This window comes from Mercenaria mercenaria, chromosome 4 (assembly GCF_021730395.1).
Source record: "Mercenaria mercenaria strain notata chromosome 4, MADL_Memer_1, whole genome shotgun sequence".
Lineage (NCBI taxonomy): Eukaryota > Metazoa > Mollusca > Bivalvia > Venerida > Veneridae > Mercenaria > Mercenaria mercenaria.
This window is the reverse complement of record NC_069364.1, coordinates 82,611,485-82,631,597: the sequence shown is the minus strand read 5'-3', so window position 1 is coordinate 82,631,597 and position 20,113 is coordinate 82,611,485. Positions and strand designations below refer to the sequence as shown.

At 34.8% G+C, this 20,113-nt stretch overlaps 1 protein-coding gene across 3 annotated transcripts in view; it reads left to right on the top strand.

Annotated features, from left to right (window-relative positions):
- Window positions 1–19,855, top strand: part of LOC123553034 (SAM and SH3 domain-containing protein 1-like) — a 92,410-nt gene extending 72,555 nt beyond the window's left edge. For all 3 annotated transcript variants that reach the window (XM_053541817.1, XM_053541815.1, XM_053541818.1), the window contains 9 exons: window positions 65–155; window positions 5,517–6,109; window positions 9,247–9,441; window positions 10,140–10,355; window positions 11,317–11,529; window positions 11,960–12,110; window positions 12,569–13,719; window positions 14,670–14,801; window positions 15,177–19,855. In XM_053541817.1, coding sequence (XP_053397792.1) covers window positions 65–155; window positions 5,517–6,109; window positions 9,247–9,441; window positions 10,140–10,355; window positions 11,317–11,529; window positions 11,960–12,110; window positions 12,569–13,719; window positions 14,670–14,801; window positions 15,177–15,470 — 3,036 coding nt within the window. In that variant the 3' untranslated portion in view covers window positions 15,471–19,855. The remainder of the gene's footprint in view (window positions 1–64; window positions 156–5,516; window positions 6,110–9,246; window positions 9,442–10,139; window positions 10,356–11,316; window positions 11,530–11,959; window positions 12,111–12,568; window positions 13,720–14,669; window positions 14,802–15,176) is intronic.
- The last annotated feature ends 258 nt before the right edge of the window (window positions 19,856–20,113 follow it).

Below are 20,113 nucleotides of genomic sequence, written 5' to 3'. Positions count from 1 at the left end.
TCACTTAATCTTCCGTGTGATTAATTAAACACAAAATATACAATGTATCTTAATATATTTTCAGGACCATGGTAAAGACAAGGACAAGAAGATTGGAGGCAAAACCAAGAAATCAAGCTCCCTGAAACCTACAAAATCTCCTTCTATATACTCAGGTCAGATATTGCTTCTTGCAAGCATTATAGCTTTTACATTAGTTCTGCACATTTGAAAAACTGGAAGTAATGGCATAACGTCATTTATCTGGATGATTTCGAATAAAACCTGGACTCAGCATACAGAAATGAAAATCATTTTATGAATTCCTGGCAACCCATGAGTAAATTTATTAAAGTGGCAATGTTACTGTACTTCTAAATAAAAAATTATATATTAAAAAAAAGAATTGCTGAGTTGTCTCAATATATTTTGAAGTTTTAAAAAAATTAGGTTTTAATCAAATTCCACGTGGAAATATTTTTTGGTCTGAATGTAGGGATAATACACATTTTTTTGTGTATTAACGTCTGCAGAAGCCCGCGGGATTGTTTGTGACCGAGACCGAAGGTTGAGGTCACAAACATATCCCAAGGGCTTCTGCAGGCGTTAATACACAAAACAAACGTGTATTGTCACTATTCTTGCATAAAAAATATTACACGACGACTAAATGCATTGTTTTCATATGTGATGACTTGACGATTCCGGTACATTTTTTATTTACCATTCTTGTTGTTCTTGGAAACGGTAAACATGTTTTGAATATCCATAACTGGGGCACACATAACAACAACACTACTAAAAGCGTGATTTGAAAGTTTTTGAGCATCTTATTTTTATTTTCAGTTATTACAAACGTTACATTACACATAATTTTGCATATAACTTAAAAATTTGATAAACAGGAACACAATTATTTTAAGAATAATAACTTTACATTCGAATTATTTTGAGTACGAACAAACAGAGTACGGATGAGTACGAAGCTAGTGACTAGCTTTCGATGTTTATTATATGAATTCTGCGAAAAATGAGGCAAAAACAAACCGACTAATACTAACAAAAATCATTAATATAATACCTAAAAAATGGAAATAGCACAAGTTACACGCGATACTTATTTATTATTTACAATAACTGAACAAACGCTTAATTTGTAAAGGGAGTAAACTCTAAGAGAAGCTAGTGCGTACATTGATGGGGGCGGTACGTTTGGGGTTGGAAACTGATACAGCTAAACATACTATGAATTACATTGTATCTATAATGCTACAAGAAGAGGTTATTATGGAAGAAACAAGATGCAAATGCCAAATATCAGTCTGCGCAGAAATACATACATACGTCCTTGGCAAAGCATTTCAAAAATAAAAATCATGTATTAACAGCACGTGAATTGCCTTGTTTGCACACGATTTTTCTCCCGTTTATACATGGGCGGATCCAGTGAAAAAAGTAGTTTTTATGCAAGAATGTGCAGAACTACCTTAAGGCACTCATCTATAATGACATAACCAGCATTTTCTGTTTGATTAAATATTCTCTTTCTTCCATTTCTTCTTTTCACAGCTGGTGCTGGTATGAGTTTTATTATTGCCTGAGGAATACTGAAATGGCATATAATACATAGTCGCTGTCATTAAGGGTTTACTGCCTTAAGGATCGTATATTGTTTAAAGGGTACAAATGCGCTGTTTAGGCTGTGAATATAAAGCTGTATTAACTTCTTATGAAATACCTTTACTGTTTGAATCCTGGCATTTGACAAAATCATAATTACTTCCCTTTCTTAAGGCCTTTGATTTTTCATAGCTTTTATTTACTGACTATGTAATACATGTTTCAGCTCATAGGAATATTAAACTTAAAGCATTAAGGGACAAGCCATAGTGGATCTAGTGCCATTTTGTTACTTGCACAGAATGATGTCTGGCTTTAAAATATACTAAATGTACTGTTATTTTTAGCTCGACTATTCGAAGAATAGGGGAGCTATCCTACTCGCCCCGGCGTCGGAGTGAGTGTTAGCGTTAGCGTGAGCGTGAGCGTCACACAAATGTTAAAGTTTGCGTACCACCCCAAATATTTTCAAAGTCCATTGAGGTATTGCTTTCATATTTTGCATACTTGTTTACCATCATGACTCCAGTCTGTAAAAAGGAGGAGGCAACTCTATCAAGCATTTTGACTGAATTATGGCCCCATTTCGACTTAGAATAAATGTTAAAGTTTGCATACCACCCCAAATATTTTCAAAGTCCATTGAGATATTGCTTTCATATTTTGCATACTTGTTTACCATCATGACCCCAGTCTGTTAAAAGGAGGAGGCAACTCTATCAAGTATTTTGACTGAATTATGGCCCCTTTTCGACTTAGAATAAATGTTAAAGTTTGCCTACCACCCCAAATATTTTCAAAGTCCATTGAGATATTGCTTTCATATTTATCATACTTGTTTACCATCATGACCCCGGTCTGTAAAAAGGAGGAGGCAACTTTATCAAGCATTTTGACTGAATTACGGCCCCTTTTCGACTTGGAATATGCTTATCGTAATGTTATAGTTTTACTCATAGCTTATATTATGCTATCAAGCACTGAGAATAGTCGAGCGTGCTGTCCACTGACAGCTCTTGTTAAGATTACTCCCCAATTTTGAATATTACTCCCCAAACAGACTTTGGTTGCAGTAATTGACAATCTCTGGCAAAGTCTAAAATTTTTGATATGCACATTGTTCAGCCTTTGATTTGTTGAAGACTTGCACTAACGAGTGATCTATTTTGTCGCTTTATACCCCTGAAGGGAGGCATTTGATAATTCTTCTGTCTGTATGTGTGTACTTTGACTGCTTCTCAAAGGTCAGAACAAGGAACCATATCTCAGCTGTATGTTTTAAACAATGCAAGAGATTTCATTGATACTTTAAGCATGATTAGAAGGTGTGTTTGGCACAAAAGACATGACTGTACCTTCAAGGTCAAGGTCACAGGACAAGAACCCTAACCCTGAGTGTCATATCTTACTTTTAAACAAATGTATTGTAATGAAACTATACAAATGTACAGCATGGTAAGAAGGTATGTAAGCCGTAAGACTCAGATATGTAATGTCAAGGTCACAGACAAGGACCTTAAACCCATAATCTGTGCCTCTTACCCATAGGCTAGGTTACTCAACTTTATTTGTCATTTACTAGTGACATGGCTTGGTTTTAAAAGCATTTCCATAAAGAATTGATCAATGAACAAGTTGCACTATGAACAATTTGATCTGTTCCTTCTCTTTCTCCAGACACTGGAGAGCAGAATCCTAAGTTGTGTTTTATCTGATAGAAAAGATATGAAAAAGTAATCTGTGGGAGTGTGCTGGAAGATTAATTTGTCTGCATTAAAATTTATGGTCAAATTATAAGAAAACAGAAAGAAAGAGGAAGCCTCTAATAATTATTTATTATAGCTATATATTGTTGGAGACAATTTGAAATATATCTTACTTTTGATGAGGACTGTTTAAATAGTTAGTAATTTCTATTTTCTTCAATGAATTTAGAAAAAAAAAACTTTTTTGAAGAGTATTCAGAATAAATAGACATTGAATTTTAATTTTGTTTGTGTTTTTAGCATACAAAAAATAATCCTTATTGTTGACGTACCATAACGAAAATCATTTGTATCAATTCTGGCCAAAATAAGATGAAAATGCTGATTTGTTTTTAGCTCACCTGTCACAAAGTGACAAGGTGAGCTTTTGTGATCGCGCAGCGTCCGTCGACTGTGCGTCCGTGCGTAAACTTTTGCTTGTGACCACTCTAGAGGTCACATTTTTCATGGAATCTTTATGAAAATTGGTCAGAATGTTCACCTTGATGACATTTAGGTCAAGTTTGAAACTGGGTCACGTGTGGTCCAAAACTAGGTCAGTAGGTCTAAAAATAGAAAAACCTTGTGACCTCTCTAGAGGCCATACTTTTCAATGGATCTTCATGAAAGTTAGTCAGAATGTTCAACTTGATGATATCTAGGTCAAGTTCGAAACTGGGTCACATGCCTTCAAAAACTAGGTCAGTAGGTCAAATAATAAAAAAACCTTGTGACCTCTCTAGAGGCCATATTTTTCATGGGATCTATATGCAAGTTAGTCTGAATATTCATCTTGATCATATCTAGGTCAGGTTCGAAACTGGGTCACTTGCGATCCAAAACTAAGTCAGTAGGTCTAAAATTAGAAAAACCTTGTGACCTCTCTAGAGGCCATACTTTTCAATGGATCTTCATGAAAGTTAGTCAGAATGTTCACCTTGATGATATCTAGATCAAGTTCGAAACTGGGTCATGTGCCTTCAAAAACTAGGTCGATAGGTCAAATAATAGAAAAACCTTGTGATCTCTCTAGAGGCCATATTTTTCATGGGATCTGTATGAAAGTTGGTCTGAATGTCCATCTTGATGATATCTAGGTAAGTTTGAAACTGGGTCAACTGCGGTCAAAAACTAGGTCAGTAGTTTTAAAAATAGAAAAACCTTGTGACCTTTCTAGAGGCCATACTTTTGAATGGATCTTCATGAAAATTGTTCAGAATGTTCAACTTGTTGATATCTAGGTCAAGATCGAAACTGGGTCACATTGCCTTAAAAACTAGGTCAGTAGGTCAAATAATAAAAAAACCTTGTGACCTCTCTAGAGGCCATATTTTTCATGGGATCTGTATGAAAGTTGGTCTGAATGTTCATCTTGATGATATCTAGGTCAAATTCAAAACTGGGTCAACTGCGGTCAAAAACTAGGTCAGTAGATCTAAAAATAGAAAAAAACCTTTTGATCTCTCTAGAGGCCATATTTTTCAATGGATCTTCATGAAAATTGGCCAGAATGTTCACCTTGATGATATCTAGTTAAAGTTCGAAACTGGGTCACATGCGGTCAAAAACTAGGTCATTAGGTCAAATAATAGAAAAACCTTGTGACCTCTCTAGAGGCCATATTTTTCATGAGATCTTCATGAAAATTGGTCAGAATTTTTATCTTGATAACTGGGTCACATGAGCTCAAAAACTAGGTCACTATGTCAAATAATAGAAAAAACGACGTCATACTCAGTTCAAAACTGGGTCACGTGGGGACAGGTGAGCGATTCAGGACCATCATGGTCCTCTTGTTTGATTTTTGGTGGCAGTAATCTTAGTTATTTTGAACACAATGCCCAGAAATTGTTATTTGTCACAATTCAGTCTAGTAAAATCATTTTACAGGCACATTAAATGTTAACAGAAGCATTCGTAGATTTTTGGGGGTGTTACTTTAGGATGTCAAAATTTGTAAACGGTGAAAAGTTCAGCATTATTTTTTTCATGATTCACAGCATATCACAGACACTAATGAATAGTACTGAAATACAGTACTGATAAAAAGTATAAACTAGGACTAGACCTTAGTGTAGATTCACTCTTTTAGTTTCAGAAGACTCTAGGATTGATTATTTTGTGTGATTTATTTGCCACTTTCCTTCATTCTGATTGTATACATTTTTTCAGAATCTCAGTGTGAAGTGTGCAATAACCTGTCAGTGAATAACTACCCTGTGACCTTTAGTGGAGGTCACCAGTGTCTCGATTTCCAGGACCAAGGATGTCGCCACCGACGTGTTCACAGTGTCAGCCATATCGCTTACCCGGAGCATCTCCGTTCGCCTGGGACTGCTCGTGCAATGTCATGCTCACCAATGCGATCACACTCCACTCAAAACTCTGCCGTTAATTCTCCAGTAGGTTCCGTAAACCAAGCCTCAAGAATCTATACACCAGTTATACCTCATGAACTGAAAATGTATTCGGGATCGAGGGGATTATATGGTGTACATGGTATAGACATGATCAGAGATCGACTCAATGTGATAAAAACATCTACCTGTGTTCATAAGACTCAGTCGAAAGCATCACTCATTTCATCCGAGTCAGACCATTCGATGGAATGTTTATCACACCTTGGTAACCAGGGAGAACCGCAGGCAGAAGAGCTGTATTTCCCAAGCAACAATTCCACAGTTTCTGTTGGATCCGATACATTGCCGGCAATGAACGGGAGACGGAAATGTGGGAGTGCAATGGAGAAAATACGTAATCATAAAGTGAGTAAATGGTCTTTTTATCATTTCAGTTTTATATATTGCTATGGTCTAAATTTTTCTCTAATGAAGATTTCAGAATGATTCGCATTGCACTGTCCCATTTTAACTACCGTGGATTTAGTTTCAATTGCTTATTCGTATAAGTGGTAAAGGTTGTAGAATTAAAGGGAATAGTGAGGTACATCTTGTTATCTCCCACACTGGTACAAAAAAAAATCGCTTTTAACTAGTATAAACAGCAAGTGATTATAAATTTGATCCCCAGATAAAAAATGTGTTCTGTGTTGATTTGAACAACAGCACATAGACAAAACAAGATCAAGGACTGGTATGAAGTCTAGGACTACAAAAATTATGAAAAATCCAGTGTAAACAAACAGAATGTTTGAAAACCAGGAAGTACTTTTTGTGCTAAGATTCGCCCTAAAAAAGATTCAAGACTTTGGAATTGAGTATTTGTGTGAAATATCCTGTAGAGCTGAACTTGATTGACAGCACGTATGTGAGAATTAGCTTTCCTGAACTTGTGAGCTGGAGCTTTTGTAATTTTTTGTTAAAAGTAGACAATTTTTTAATCAATCATGCCCCCAATGCCTCATTGTATGCCAATAATTAATAAGCCAATAATTAGGTAAAGAGCTGAATAATGTTCTGTTTTATGGACTAAGATTTTCTTTGCTGGGTAAAGTGCCAAGGAAAAAATGACTTTTTAAGTGAAGATTTTTTTTTTCAAATGAAATATATATTAGCAGTTTCACAATAAACAGAGTCAGACCTGGTTAAAGCTAGCGGTACTGTGTTACATATGCACCATGGATGTAGATCATGGTGGGTAAAAAGTACAGGAACGATTAATATAGTAATTATGTGCTTCATGCATGCCAATACCTAAATTGAACCATGTCATGTTTGTTCGATAAAAATATGTCTTCTGCTAGCTCTAACTGATGTTTTGGCTCCTAGCCTTCGATACTTTCTTTTAGTTAGTAATTTTGGAAGAAGCCTGGTACCAGAAGGTGATGTAATGTGCTAGTTAAGAAAGTTGATGAGAAACATACCCTGAAGGTTTTAATTTATTTTCGTTCAGATTAAATTTGGTAACCATTAAAATAATTATGGTACATATCTGGAGAAAAATGATGTGTTTCTTATTCAACATGTAATAACATTGATTGCATGTTCTTTTTAATTTGCATTCTTAAATACCCAAGGGGGTGATAGTCTTAATTCGCCAATTTAGAAAGATGTTAAATTTACATGTTATTTCAAGAAACAGACCTGAAAACTCAGCAAACATGTTTGTAACACATAATATACATTTTTGCACGTTTTAATAGAAAAGAAAAGAAAAAACTGTTACAGACAGAAATGGGTTGTTGAGAAAAATTAAACATGTTCCATTTTACTCTAGGATAATTTAATTTCCCTTTTCACCCTCCACCCGCTTTGAATGAAAGGGGGATATGTTGTTTTGATGTGGGGGTTAGTCGGTAGTCTGTTCATGTGTAGACTTACTTGGTTTAAAGTCAGTTACTACAGAACACTTGGGGTCTGCAGAGGACAAACTTCATTGAATAATTGTCTGAAGTAAGTTGATGACCCCCATTATTTAGGATTTAACTAGTCTCGATTGCAATCACCTTGAAACTGAAAATGATCTCCTGTCAACAACTTGACCTGCTTGACTGAGATAGATGATCCCTATAGTTACAGTTTCAGTTGGACAAAGGTCAAGGTTACAGTGAGTTAGGCACTGGAAAAATTATGGTTTATGATTTAAAGCTTTGTCCTTTGGCTGTCAAACTTCCTAAGATGATGTCATGTGGTCAGTATTGTGGACGCAACTTGACCCCGATGGTTGACCTTTGTATTATAATACATAATGAGGCACAACCTATTATTGAAAAGGAGTGCATTGTATACAAACTTACTGCATATAAAATACATGGATACCCAATGCACCCCTTATTCATACTAATGAAATAATCGATATGAATAATCAGCCTAAGGTCAACCATCGCGGTCAAGTTGCGACTACTATAGATGTCAGTCAGTCTGATGTCACAGTAGATATTTGGGATCAGTAGGTCAAAGGTCAAGTGCATAGTATGCTCGGAGACTGAAACTGTACAAGTTAGTTTTCTATGACATACCATCATTGGGGCATATCTTGGTGTGAATGTTTGCTGTTTAGACATGTAATCTGTCATTCATGACATTTTGTTACCATGCCGACTTGATTCTTTATCTGTAAACAGACATGTTTTTGTTGACATTGAAATGTAATAACATTTTCCTGTATTACAGAATGATTCATTTCATTGATTCATGAACTTGCTTCTCTCAGCTTTCAAGGCTGTTTGTTAGGCAAGTTTTACAATCTCGCAAAATTAACTGCTTGTAAAGAGGCCAAATATTGAATTGTCCTGTCTTTTAGCTCAATAGGAAGAGCCTTTTTGCAAACCAGAGGGTCAAGTTTTTGAGCTCTCTTATTTATGACATTGTGTAATAATATGACCAAAGTTGACCCTTCCCTTTTCTGCAGAAACAATGTTTGCAGTGGTATGAAACCAACACTTGTCAGACAGTCAGAAACATATACATTTTTATGCAGACCGATTGAGTTTTCAAGTTGTCAGATGGAATGAATAATAATCAGGATTCATTCTCATTTTCAACATCTCTGTATTTTCAGGGCATGAATTAAATTTCGTGGTTTTGGTCAAAACGACTATTTCATCCAGATCTGAATTTGTGGATTTAAAATTTTGCATATTAAATCAACTGGAATTTTACTTGTTGGGATTTACTCAACCACGAAAATTAGTACCCCATGAATTTTAACATTGTGTAGTTTTCAGATGAACAAATTTGTTATTCATAATTGCAGCACACTGTTTTTGCTTAATTAATATTGCATACTTCTGTTATATGAAGCATTATGCCATTTGGCATTTAAAATAACCAGAGTATCAAATTTAATACTGTGCTATGGAATTCACTGTCAGACTAGCTAACAATATGAGTTTGAAGTCTTCCAGACAATCATATTAAAAATTTAGATTAAAACTCTTGTACTTGTTTGGGTTATTGTAATTATCCTGAAACATCAGTTCCATTGTCACAATTGTTTTCAGTGGCAGCGGACGGGTAGCGTAAGCCAGGGTGAAGATGGCATGTCTACTGACACTGATGACCTGGATGATCCTGATCGTCTGCTGCTTGGTGGTGGTACATCGTCAAGCTCCCATATGATGGAGAAGTTCCGAGGAGTAAGGAATGAAATGAGGCGTCGGATATTACACACAAGAGACATTATCGGTGATGGAAAGGTCAGTACACTGAAACCTCCTACATGCTATTGCTTGCACCCGTGTTTCATGAACTTGATTCTGTTCTCAAAATCTTGAAACATTAACTCTGTAGTTTTTTCAACAACTTGAAAGTTAATCGTAATACAGTCTAAACTTATGCTAAAGACCACCTCCAAATACTGACCACTATTATAAAACCTGTTTAAAATGGTCACTGTTTTCATTTTCCATTTTACCCCAAGTAGTGTAAATTTACCTGTTTTGAGAGACCACCTGTCAGCAAAGACCACTTCTTTCATTTCGAATGGGTGGTCTTTGCAGACAGGTTTGACTGTATGTGAGTGATAACATTTATTCTGTGTGAACATCTGTTTTGCAAGTAGTACCATATGACGTCAGTATATGGCACCTGCCAATGATAGGGTATTATCTGGTATATAGTGGGTAAGCAGGATGTCTATTTTGTATTTATGCCTGTATTTCAAACAAGGGGAAACAATCATTGCAATTATTTTCTGTCTATTGAATTTGATAAGTTCCCTTATTACATTACGCAGCTGTTTGTCAGTTGTTCACAAAGAACCTAGTTATTACTGGTACTGGTACTGGTTAGGAATCAATGAACTTTTTTTTGTGTTAAGTGACTGCCAAACAACAGATTAAAGTACTGTTAAAAGGGCATTACACCTTACAACCAGTTTCTCTTGTTTTCATAGTCACAGCATCTGTGTTCAGCCTACCAGACTGCTCCTGGTATAAACCAGTCTGTCAGCTCTACCGACAGTTGTTCTAGTGGAATTGGTAGCCAGTCTGGGCAAATTTGGACTGACCTAGATGTTCAAGGTCAAATGCCAGGTCCTATACTTGGAGTAGCACGTGTAACATCAAACTACATACCATCACATGGAGAAAAAGATTTCCTCCACTTGAAGGTAGGTTTACTTGTCACTTAAAATAAAATCTCCACCTTCTGTGTAATTGGAATACAATGTTGTAAATAATTTAGAAGAAACATATTAGTTTGGGGCGGTAAATGTATTTGTCTTGTACCATTTAATCAGTAGTTTTATTATGTGTTAATTAAATAATATCTTTTTATATTACTCACATTATGTAACTTCTTGATATTATTTGTGTTTATCAGTATATTCCATTTTATTACATACACGTTTCTATTCCCCGTTAAGTTACACTGGTACCGGAAACGCCAATATTTTTCCATACACTGACGCCTGAATTTCATATCGGATGCGTGACGTAATTCAGTGTTTGTTCTTGCACTATTCTTTTCTATTTAGTTCAGTATTATCAATCCTATTCAGGCTGTTGAACAAGTTTATGATATTTACATTATATTTATATGTGTAGATGTGAATGTAATAAAAAGGTTATTATCTTTGCACTGGGAAATATGCACTCGTTCTTCAGCGGAAGAATATTGTGCTCCTAAAGTTGCGCAATATTTCCGCTGAGAACTCGTGCATATTTCCCGATACAAAGCTAATAACCTATAAATATTTCACATTTGAGTTCTGATGGCAGGTTGCAATGTTTTGAAAAAAAGTAACTTAAAGATATATATATATATGTTAGCTCAGCATGGAGAGCGCAGATCTATGGATCGAGGGGTCATGAGTTCGATCCCCGGGTGAAGCATATATTCTCCATGACAATTTGATTAAAGACATTGTGTCTTAATCATTCGTCCTCCACCTCCGATTGATGTGAGGAAGCTGACAGTTACTTGCAGAGAACAGGTTTGTACTGGTACAGAATCCAGGAACACTAGTTAGGTTAACTTCCTGCTGTTACATAACTGAAATACTGTTGAAAATTAGCATTAGACCCAGTACAAACAAACAAACAAAAAATATATGTTTCCTATACTTATAGAGAGGGGAAAGAGTTCATGTTTTAGAGGCATCAAGTGGAGGAATCTGGAAAGGTCAGATTGACAACAGAGTTGGCTACTTCCACTTTAACTTTGTTGATATGATAGCTGAAAATACACCAACAAATCACAGAAAAGACAAGGCACGGCGCCGAATGAACCGGCGGTCAAAACCACAAACAGTTGAAGAATTGCTACAGAGGATAGGTCTCGAGGTACAATTAATATGCTATTTCATTTTAATTGTGAATAAAGAATAACGAGTTGTTCATTGACAAATTTTGACAGTTCTTATGCATATGTAAACTTACTGGCATACCCAAGTTTCGAATAGGTTACATTATTGGTGCAAATATCAACACCAGTAGGTTGAAATAGCATGCTATACTTGACCGCTTTTAAGAAAATTGTTATCTGTAAAATTTTATTGCTACTAATATGTAATTCCATGAAATTGTCATTTTGGCCAAAACACAAAATGTTATGCCAAAACAATGATTTAAATGATTTTACCAAACAACAAACCTTTATATATGCTTCGTAAGTTGCCTTTCTTATACTGCAATGATTTTCTCTAAGGTTTTACTATGTTTTTACTAATGAACTATTTATATTTTAACAATTCAACATGCATTTATATTTCAGCATTTAGCACCAATATTTTTGATGAATGGCTACGACAATCTGGAAATATTTGCCGAGATAGATCATGAAGATTTGAACGCACTAAATATTCTCGACTCTGAATCAAGGACAAAGCTCATCACAGCAGCAGAACTTCTGACAGATTATAATGGTATGTACATCATGTACTGGAATACTAGCACTGCGTTTCTCTGGTTAAAAAGCTATCACACTGTTGAGATATACTATGATCTCTCATAGCTCTAAATTTAGCAGCATGAGACCCCAACATTATATGACTGGAGTTTGAAGATAGGTCACAGGGCACAACTTTGCAAGTGGTTAATTTAAGGTATTTTTTCTTCTCAGAAATGGAGATAGATCTCAGCACACATGGTTAATTTGCAATTTTTTTTTGTACTGAAACAACCAGTCAGATGTTGTAGATATGACTCTTGTCTCCTCACTTACCTTTGTATTCTTGGACCCTTAATGAAATTTTTGAGAATAAGTCCGAGTACACTTTAATATGTGTACTTTTGTAGTAAATAGACATCTAATCTTGTAATGTTAGCAATTTTTACAATAGTAAGATCTGAAGATGTAATAAATGGTATCTGTATATTCCAGATGGACCACCAGAGCCACCAATAAGGAGCAGCCGCTCAGCCTCGGCCACACCAACAAGTCAACAATATGCTGTGCCATGGACCAGCTTTTTCCCATCCAAACCCTCAACTGGCAGCCGAGATTCTGGTTGCTATGACAGTAACGAATTTATGAATCGTGAAAATGACCCATACGCAAGTGCTTGTAGAATGAGGGCAATTTCTGACAAAGAAAATTTAAAACCTAATGTGGGGAAGAAATTAATAGCTGGCCAGCAGGCTATTGCCGGAACTAATATAGAATTAAATTTAAATGGTGCTAAAATGCAAAATGGAACAAAAGAAGAGAAAATATATTCAGAAGAGGATCAAGAAGTGTGCCATATAACAGGATACCAAAGTAGTAAGGGAAGTAGGTCATCTCCACGGCAACCATCTCTAGTCAGTGGTCGCGATAGTGCTAGTAGTGATGTACATAGTAATTATAGGTCATTAAATATACCAGTATTAGGACCAGACTGGAAAGTTTTTTCCGATTCATATTCTCAAACATCTCCTTACGGATCATTGAGCGACAGTTTTCATACGTCTGCTGATGGAGATATTGGAGCTGCTAGCTCAGCAATGTCTTCTAGTGTTCATGGTGATATATTTTCTCCAAATATTTCCACACTTACTCGGAAAACGAAACCATATGCACGTAAGATTTCACCCAGTGTTCCAATGAAAGATGCTCAAGTTCAAGTTATGTGTCCTTTGGGGCTCTTTCCACTTCAGTCTCCTTGTAGTCCAACTTTAGTAAGTAAATCTGTATCACAGTCTACTAGTGAAACTATAACACAGTCTGCAGTATCACAGACTGGTACTCAACAAACTTTTAACCAGTTAATTTTTGGACAGTCTGGTTCACAGTTGATCTTAGAAACATCACCTTCTGCTAGAGTCTCATACACTTCCCAGAATTCTAGAGATGGCGATTCAGGAAGTGATGCAAGCACGGTAAAGTCTGATAAACTCAGTAGTGGCACTGAACAGGGCAGAAACACACCAGACTCCTTATATGGACCAATTCACAAAAGCTTCAAGTCAATTAAAAGATCCGTAATACCAAAGGTGACCTCTAAATTGGCTTCAGAAAACATAGACCTGGCTGGGGAACCATACTCCAATCCAGTAAGTATAGATATTGTGACATTATATAGATTTCAAATGTCTCAAAAATCTGGTTATTTTGAAGATATTTCCAGTCTCTATATTTATGTATGTTCACTCAGTACATAGCAGGACAGCCTCTCACCTTCAGCAGCTAGCTTTCCAAATATACTTTTTGTTCTAATGACTGGGTGCTTAATAATTGTTTAACTTTGCAGTCAAACTTACATTTGTGGTTACCTGTATCCTAGGCAGCCACATTTTTGTACTTCTATATTAAATTTACCCATATTAAGAAACAAGTTGCCTTAAAAGTCTACTTTTGCTCATTCTCTTGACTGGCTGCTTACCTCTGGGTTGACTGAATGTGCATGAAAGTCTTTGGCAATTTTTTTGTAAAAAACACCTTCACAAAGTACCAGTATCATTTTCAAGGTGAATTCTGGTTATCTCAAAGTTAAATGTTTTGTTCCTTGGAATACAAAGTAAGTTTAAACTGTAGTGGCTCCATGTAGGACAGTAGACAAATAGCTGCAGATATTTTTATCAATCAAATTAAGCCTCTCGTGCTTTTCTTGTAAAAGATATCTCTGCATTTTAAGACTTTGTAAACTTGAAAATGTTTCTGGAACTTTTTCAAATAAATAACAGTTAATGCTGTTTCAGTTTGTTTACATTTTTACAAAAGTTTGTAGTGTTAAACAGAAAAAAATGACTGAAATTGCTGTTTTTAAAGTACATATTGTTTTTAAACCTGTATAACTTTGCCTCAATTATATTACAGTTCAACTTGCTGCCTTGGCCCATTTTATTAAAGCTGCATGTTTCTTACACACAACCCCCCAATGCTTTAGTATTTCACTTTATAATTTCTTTGTTGTTCTGCACTTTCAGTAGCTTCATTAAGTGATCACTCACTTTACATGTATTTTATTTACTGTGTAACATTGACCTTTCACCTCCCTTTGTAGTCTGGTGCATGTGGTATACCCCCTCTTCTGGTACAGCGATATGCCGAGGAGCTTAAACAAGACGTGTTCAAGACAGCCGTCATCCTAGACCAAGTCCGCATGCATAAACTCAGCACACTTGGCCGACCAATGGTAGGTTTATCTGTACAGGACAAGAATTTCAGACAATGTATTATGTCAGTGAAAACAACATTTATCTAACATACTTTCTCCCTTTAGCTCGAGTCCCAAAACTTTATAGCTCATTTATGATTTTTACATTTTTCACAGGGTTTATTCTTCTTGGCAATTCCTAAAATTGTTAGTGATATACATTTTATTTATAATTTCCCCGCTTTTGTCTAGTTTTGCCCATTTCATAAACTTCTTTTTTTTTTCTATTATCTAAATAACACTTAAAAATTTCTTTCTGTCTAACCAACATTTATTTAGCTAACTTAAAATAAGAAATTAAAGGGACACTTATGTTCTTTAAAAGGTAAACTGTTTGCATTTTGCTATTTTCAGATTCCAGCTGAACAGCTGACGGAACAAAGTCTTGCTACATCTGAGCTAAAAATAGCAACAATCCAAGAATTCTTCATCTCGATTGGGCTGCCAATGTATGCTGAAGCATTCTGCATGAAAGGTTTTACATCAGTCGAAACTTTATCAAACTTACCTGTAAAAGAAATCCAGACTATATCAAAAGCAGATCGTAAACATTTGAAACGGATCATACATGCTCTAGAATGGGTGCAAAATCGACTAAAATCACCAAGTAGGAAGATCAAGTCATCACCAGTCAAGGACAAAGTTTGAAGAATAAACATTTATAGCATATTAGAATTAAGATTCAGACGTGACTGTCGCTTGACAACGAGAAAAAAGTTAGATACTTTTGAGGCGAAAAATTGAGGATTAAAGGAAATTAGTTCTGAAAAAATCTAACCTTCATGCAAGGGATCTTTGCATTGGAAGTCATTATTTTATCACTATGAATTTTGATTATGTATTAGCTGCCAAAATAATATTTCACAGGGGAATCTTAAAGCTTTAACCCACATTTACTTGTATATCACATATTTTTTTAAATCTCTAATTTTTTGTCAGTCATTTACTTCATCTTCTGTTTTCTTGATGAGGTTGCAAACTTCAAATCACTGTGATAGGATTGCCAACTTTTAATCAGCTTTTCCATAATTACTTTCAATAAATCCCACATTGCGTGTAGAATTTCTAACTGTGAGGAAACCAACAAGTTTACTTGCAGAGGGTGTCTGTCTGTGACTAAAATTATGTCCAGTGTGGCACCTGGGGTCTCCCACCATTAGAGCTAAAATGTTGGTGTATGACTCAAAAGTCTGACTATGTGAAAGCATCTTTATTTTGTACAGCATTTTAGATGCCTGCCCAGAGGGCTCAGTAGGGAAATAACAAAGACTTACAATAGAGGTCACAAGTTTGAACACTAGATTAGTCAAATGTTTTCTTGCCAACCAAGCCGAAAAATGGAGGTTATCTTGGTAGGAAATCACCTTAATAAGCTGCACATGGCATATTAACATCAGAATTTGACAGCATATTATGGTGTTTTTTTGTGTCAGCCATTTTTAATTAACAGTTTCTTTGAAAATATTGAAGTATGTAACTATATATTAATTGGAGGCAACAAATGATCTAATATGTCTGCCTGAATAAGTCAGGTATTTTCAATACCCCGATGACAGTCTGGATAAAAACCTCGCTAATGCTCAGTTTTCCTTTTTTTGTGTAGTCATATAAGATCCTTATATTCCTTTACAGTCGGGTAGAAGATAGTACATCTTAAAATAATTTGCCCTCAACCTAAGATACATGTGAAGTCGAGAGCAAGTTCTGGAACCACTGTTTCATAACTGAAATACTGTTGAAAAGTGGCTTCAAAACTTGCAAATAATACTTTTATTTATGCTCACTCTTTATTGCAAGCCTGTATTTCTAGTAAGAAGTGGGCTTGGGTTGGGAAATCAGCTGCTTACCATTGTTACTTCTCAAATATGTACTGGGATATAGTCATCTATGTCTCTACTTTGTAAAGTCCAGTCACTAAAGTTGAGTAAGTTGTAAGTGTGAATTACAAATGTTGACTATATTTGATAGGTGAAAAAAATATGATATAGGATGAATAAGCAGGTTACATTAGATAGATGAAAAAAATTGATTCATTGATAGGTAATTTTGTAATTGGCAATCAGAACTTCATGATTGTTGTACATTTTGAATTTTTTTATTATGCTCAGTGCAATAATTTCTTACCAGAAATGCCATGTTATTTTATTCTTTCTGAATTTGTTTGTTCCATTTCCATATTTTGTCCTTTTTTTATTTAAAAGTTATCAGCTTTAGTATAGTGGTCGAAAAAAATGTTTTCTTGTACACAGAAGGTGATATGAAATTCATTCTAACATTGAGAAGTAACAAGTGTATTGAATACTTTCCATGAAAGGTGTTGTTTTTCGGAAGTATCTCCATCATGTACTCCTGTTGTGTTATTGTTTTTGACAAGGGTGTATAGCAAATAGGTGCTGTCTTTGTACTAAGAAGACTGCATCTTTTTGCTTTACACCCTTAATGGATACTTCATGTCATGAACTTTTACTTAACCTTTACCCTGCCAAATTTCTAAAATGGACTTGTCCATCATTCAATTTGGGCAGTACCACATATTGTTCAAAGGGTGTTCACTGAAAATTTACTAACTGAATAGTGAACAGTGCAGATCATGATCAGCCTGTATGGATGTGCAGGCTGATCATGGTCTGCACTGGTCGCAAAGGCAAAATCACTTGCCACTAGCTGGCTAAAGGTTAAGGCCATTTTAATAAAATACCAGTTTTAGCAAAACTGTGAGCAAACCATTTTAATTATTAATCTATCACAGTTCTTTAATTTTAAGGTGTTTGTGATATTTTATCAAAAAACACCAAGGAAATCATTTTATTATATTTTGTTTAAACTTTAAGGTTTGTGATTTTTTACCAAAATTCTGCAAAGAAGTCATTTTATAATGAATTAATTGTTAATTTTTTCTGTTTAAACTTCAAAATTTGTTGTTTATTAAAATCATCGGCCAAGAATGTCAACAGTGGTTGTGAGGTTTTAAGCTTTAAAAATCTTTTTTATGTTTCCTATTAGAACTCGGTTTTACTTAAATAAAGCTGCTATTATTTTATTGTTTATATTTCACATTCATTAACTTTTTAATAAAATACTTTTATAGTACTGTAATTGTTGAAGACAAAATAGCAGCTACTGTGCAGCACCTTGAATTAAAAGGCTGAACAAGTCTTTTCTTACATTATTTGCTGGAACTTTTAGTTTGTCCTGCCATCATCTATAGGTTGTGATATTTTTACATTTATTTAAAGATATTGTTTTGATGGTTATCAGTTTTGTTTATATCTTTGTATTTATCACAAAAATCAGAACTTAAAACTGCTGTAGGTTTAAATGCATTTGTTTAATAACAAACAATTTGGGTTGAAGGTTATAAACTAAGATGGGAAGCAGTCACAGACAGCAGCTTTGTCATTGGTCAATTTCAAGACCAAGCTGAAAATCCACCAATCAGATGCTGGAGTCTCGAGGCTGGTTCCTCACTCAAGTTTTATAAACTTGAACTTGGTTCTCAGTCATTTTATTCTATTATTGTTCGCTGCAGGCACCAGGGACAGTTAATATGTACCAGGAGAAGAAAAACATGAAATTAAAATTATTAAGTACAAATGGTTCAGTTATGGATCAGCTCTTAAAAAAATAGATTTAGATTGTTATTTTCAAATGTGTAGTAAAAATAAATTCTTTTTACACTTTTCTGTATGCACAGTTTAGCATGTGAGATTCATGTTTGATCCATTTTTCTTTAGTTCTTGATAAATGAGGTATTGCACACTGGTTAGGTTTGGTGCTTTGATGTAAAGTTGTTTCAGTGACCAGATTTGACTGAAAACTAAAAAATAATTTGCAGTAGATTTTTTTTTCAAGGAGGTATTTTCTAGTGACAAAGATTTGCCACTAATGAGTTTTCAGCCAAATTTCAGTGGAAACTAGTAATTTACTATGTATAACAGTGATTTCTGCATCTATGTATACATTTTGTAATCTGAATCTCTGAAAAATTAAATCTGAATAAATTCATTATCCTTGATCAAATAAATGTAAAATTTTGAACCTCAGTTTGTTTAATTAAAATTACATAAACTACCAGAATAAACTGTTTTTGGGAGTATGTACAGGCAAACCAATTTGACAGAATACAAGACGCTTCCACCAGTTCTAGGTGCAGATGGGAATATGCAACTTACGGGTAACTGTTTAGGTGATAACTATGTTCTGCCAAGTTATCCCCTAAACACTGGAGTCGGATATTTCCTTTCGTACATACAACTAGTTTATAAATTCTTTTTCTTGCATACCATATTCTACAACCTATAGAAGAAATAATTACAGACAACACCATTTTACACTGTTAGATTCATCCTGCACCCGAGAGAGTACAACACTGGTGAAATATTGGAAACTTGTCTGGTATGCAAGAAAAGATTGTCTGGAATAAATGCTAGATGTTAATTTATTCAAATGTAGAGTATATAATATAGATAGAAACAGTTTTAATGTTGAAAAATGGACGTTATTCTGTTGTATATTATCCTAACTTACATTTTAAAGGGGCACAACTCCACATTTCTTTCACTTTGAAAAAATTGTTAAAAGAATACTTTGTGTGCTCCTTACTGTAAATAATGTAAATAAAACTGTAATTAGAAAAGAGTCAGTGTGTTCTAAATTGTATTTATTTATAAAACTGTTAAGTCTGTGAACTGTACAGAAACACTTGTACTGTGTTAATGACATAGTTAATATTTGATGTATAAATCAAAGGAATTTAGCTGTATACTTTGCATTGTTGTCTACGTTCAAACTTTCAAAATTCTACAATTGTGATATATATTGTGGAGGTGTGTCCCTTTAAACTTAAAGCAAGAAATGGTGATTTTGGCACCATCTTTATAAATTGTGTGTAATTATTTTTGTGTTCATGATGTAATTGTGTTTAAAATTGTTATTTATTTCCCTATATGTTTATGTTGTTACATTATACAGTCATTTTGTTGGTTGTAAGGTTGTTTGTGTGAAAGAAATAAAAGTATTACAATTAAAGTTGATATCTGCAGTTTTGTTGTTTTCTACTGTATATTAACCTTTACCCTGCTAAATTTCTGAAATGGACTGGTCTGTTATACAATTTGGGCAGTACCATTAATTATTTGAAGGGGTGTTCACTGAAAATTTACTGACCGAATAGCAAATCTTGGTCTGCTCTGGTCTCAAAGGCAAAATTACTTGCCGCCAAGCTAAAGGTTTAATTATCCGAAATTTCGTACTTGAGCAAAAGTTTATGCATTGTTCCATTACTGGTTTCT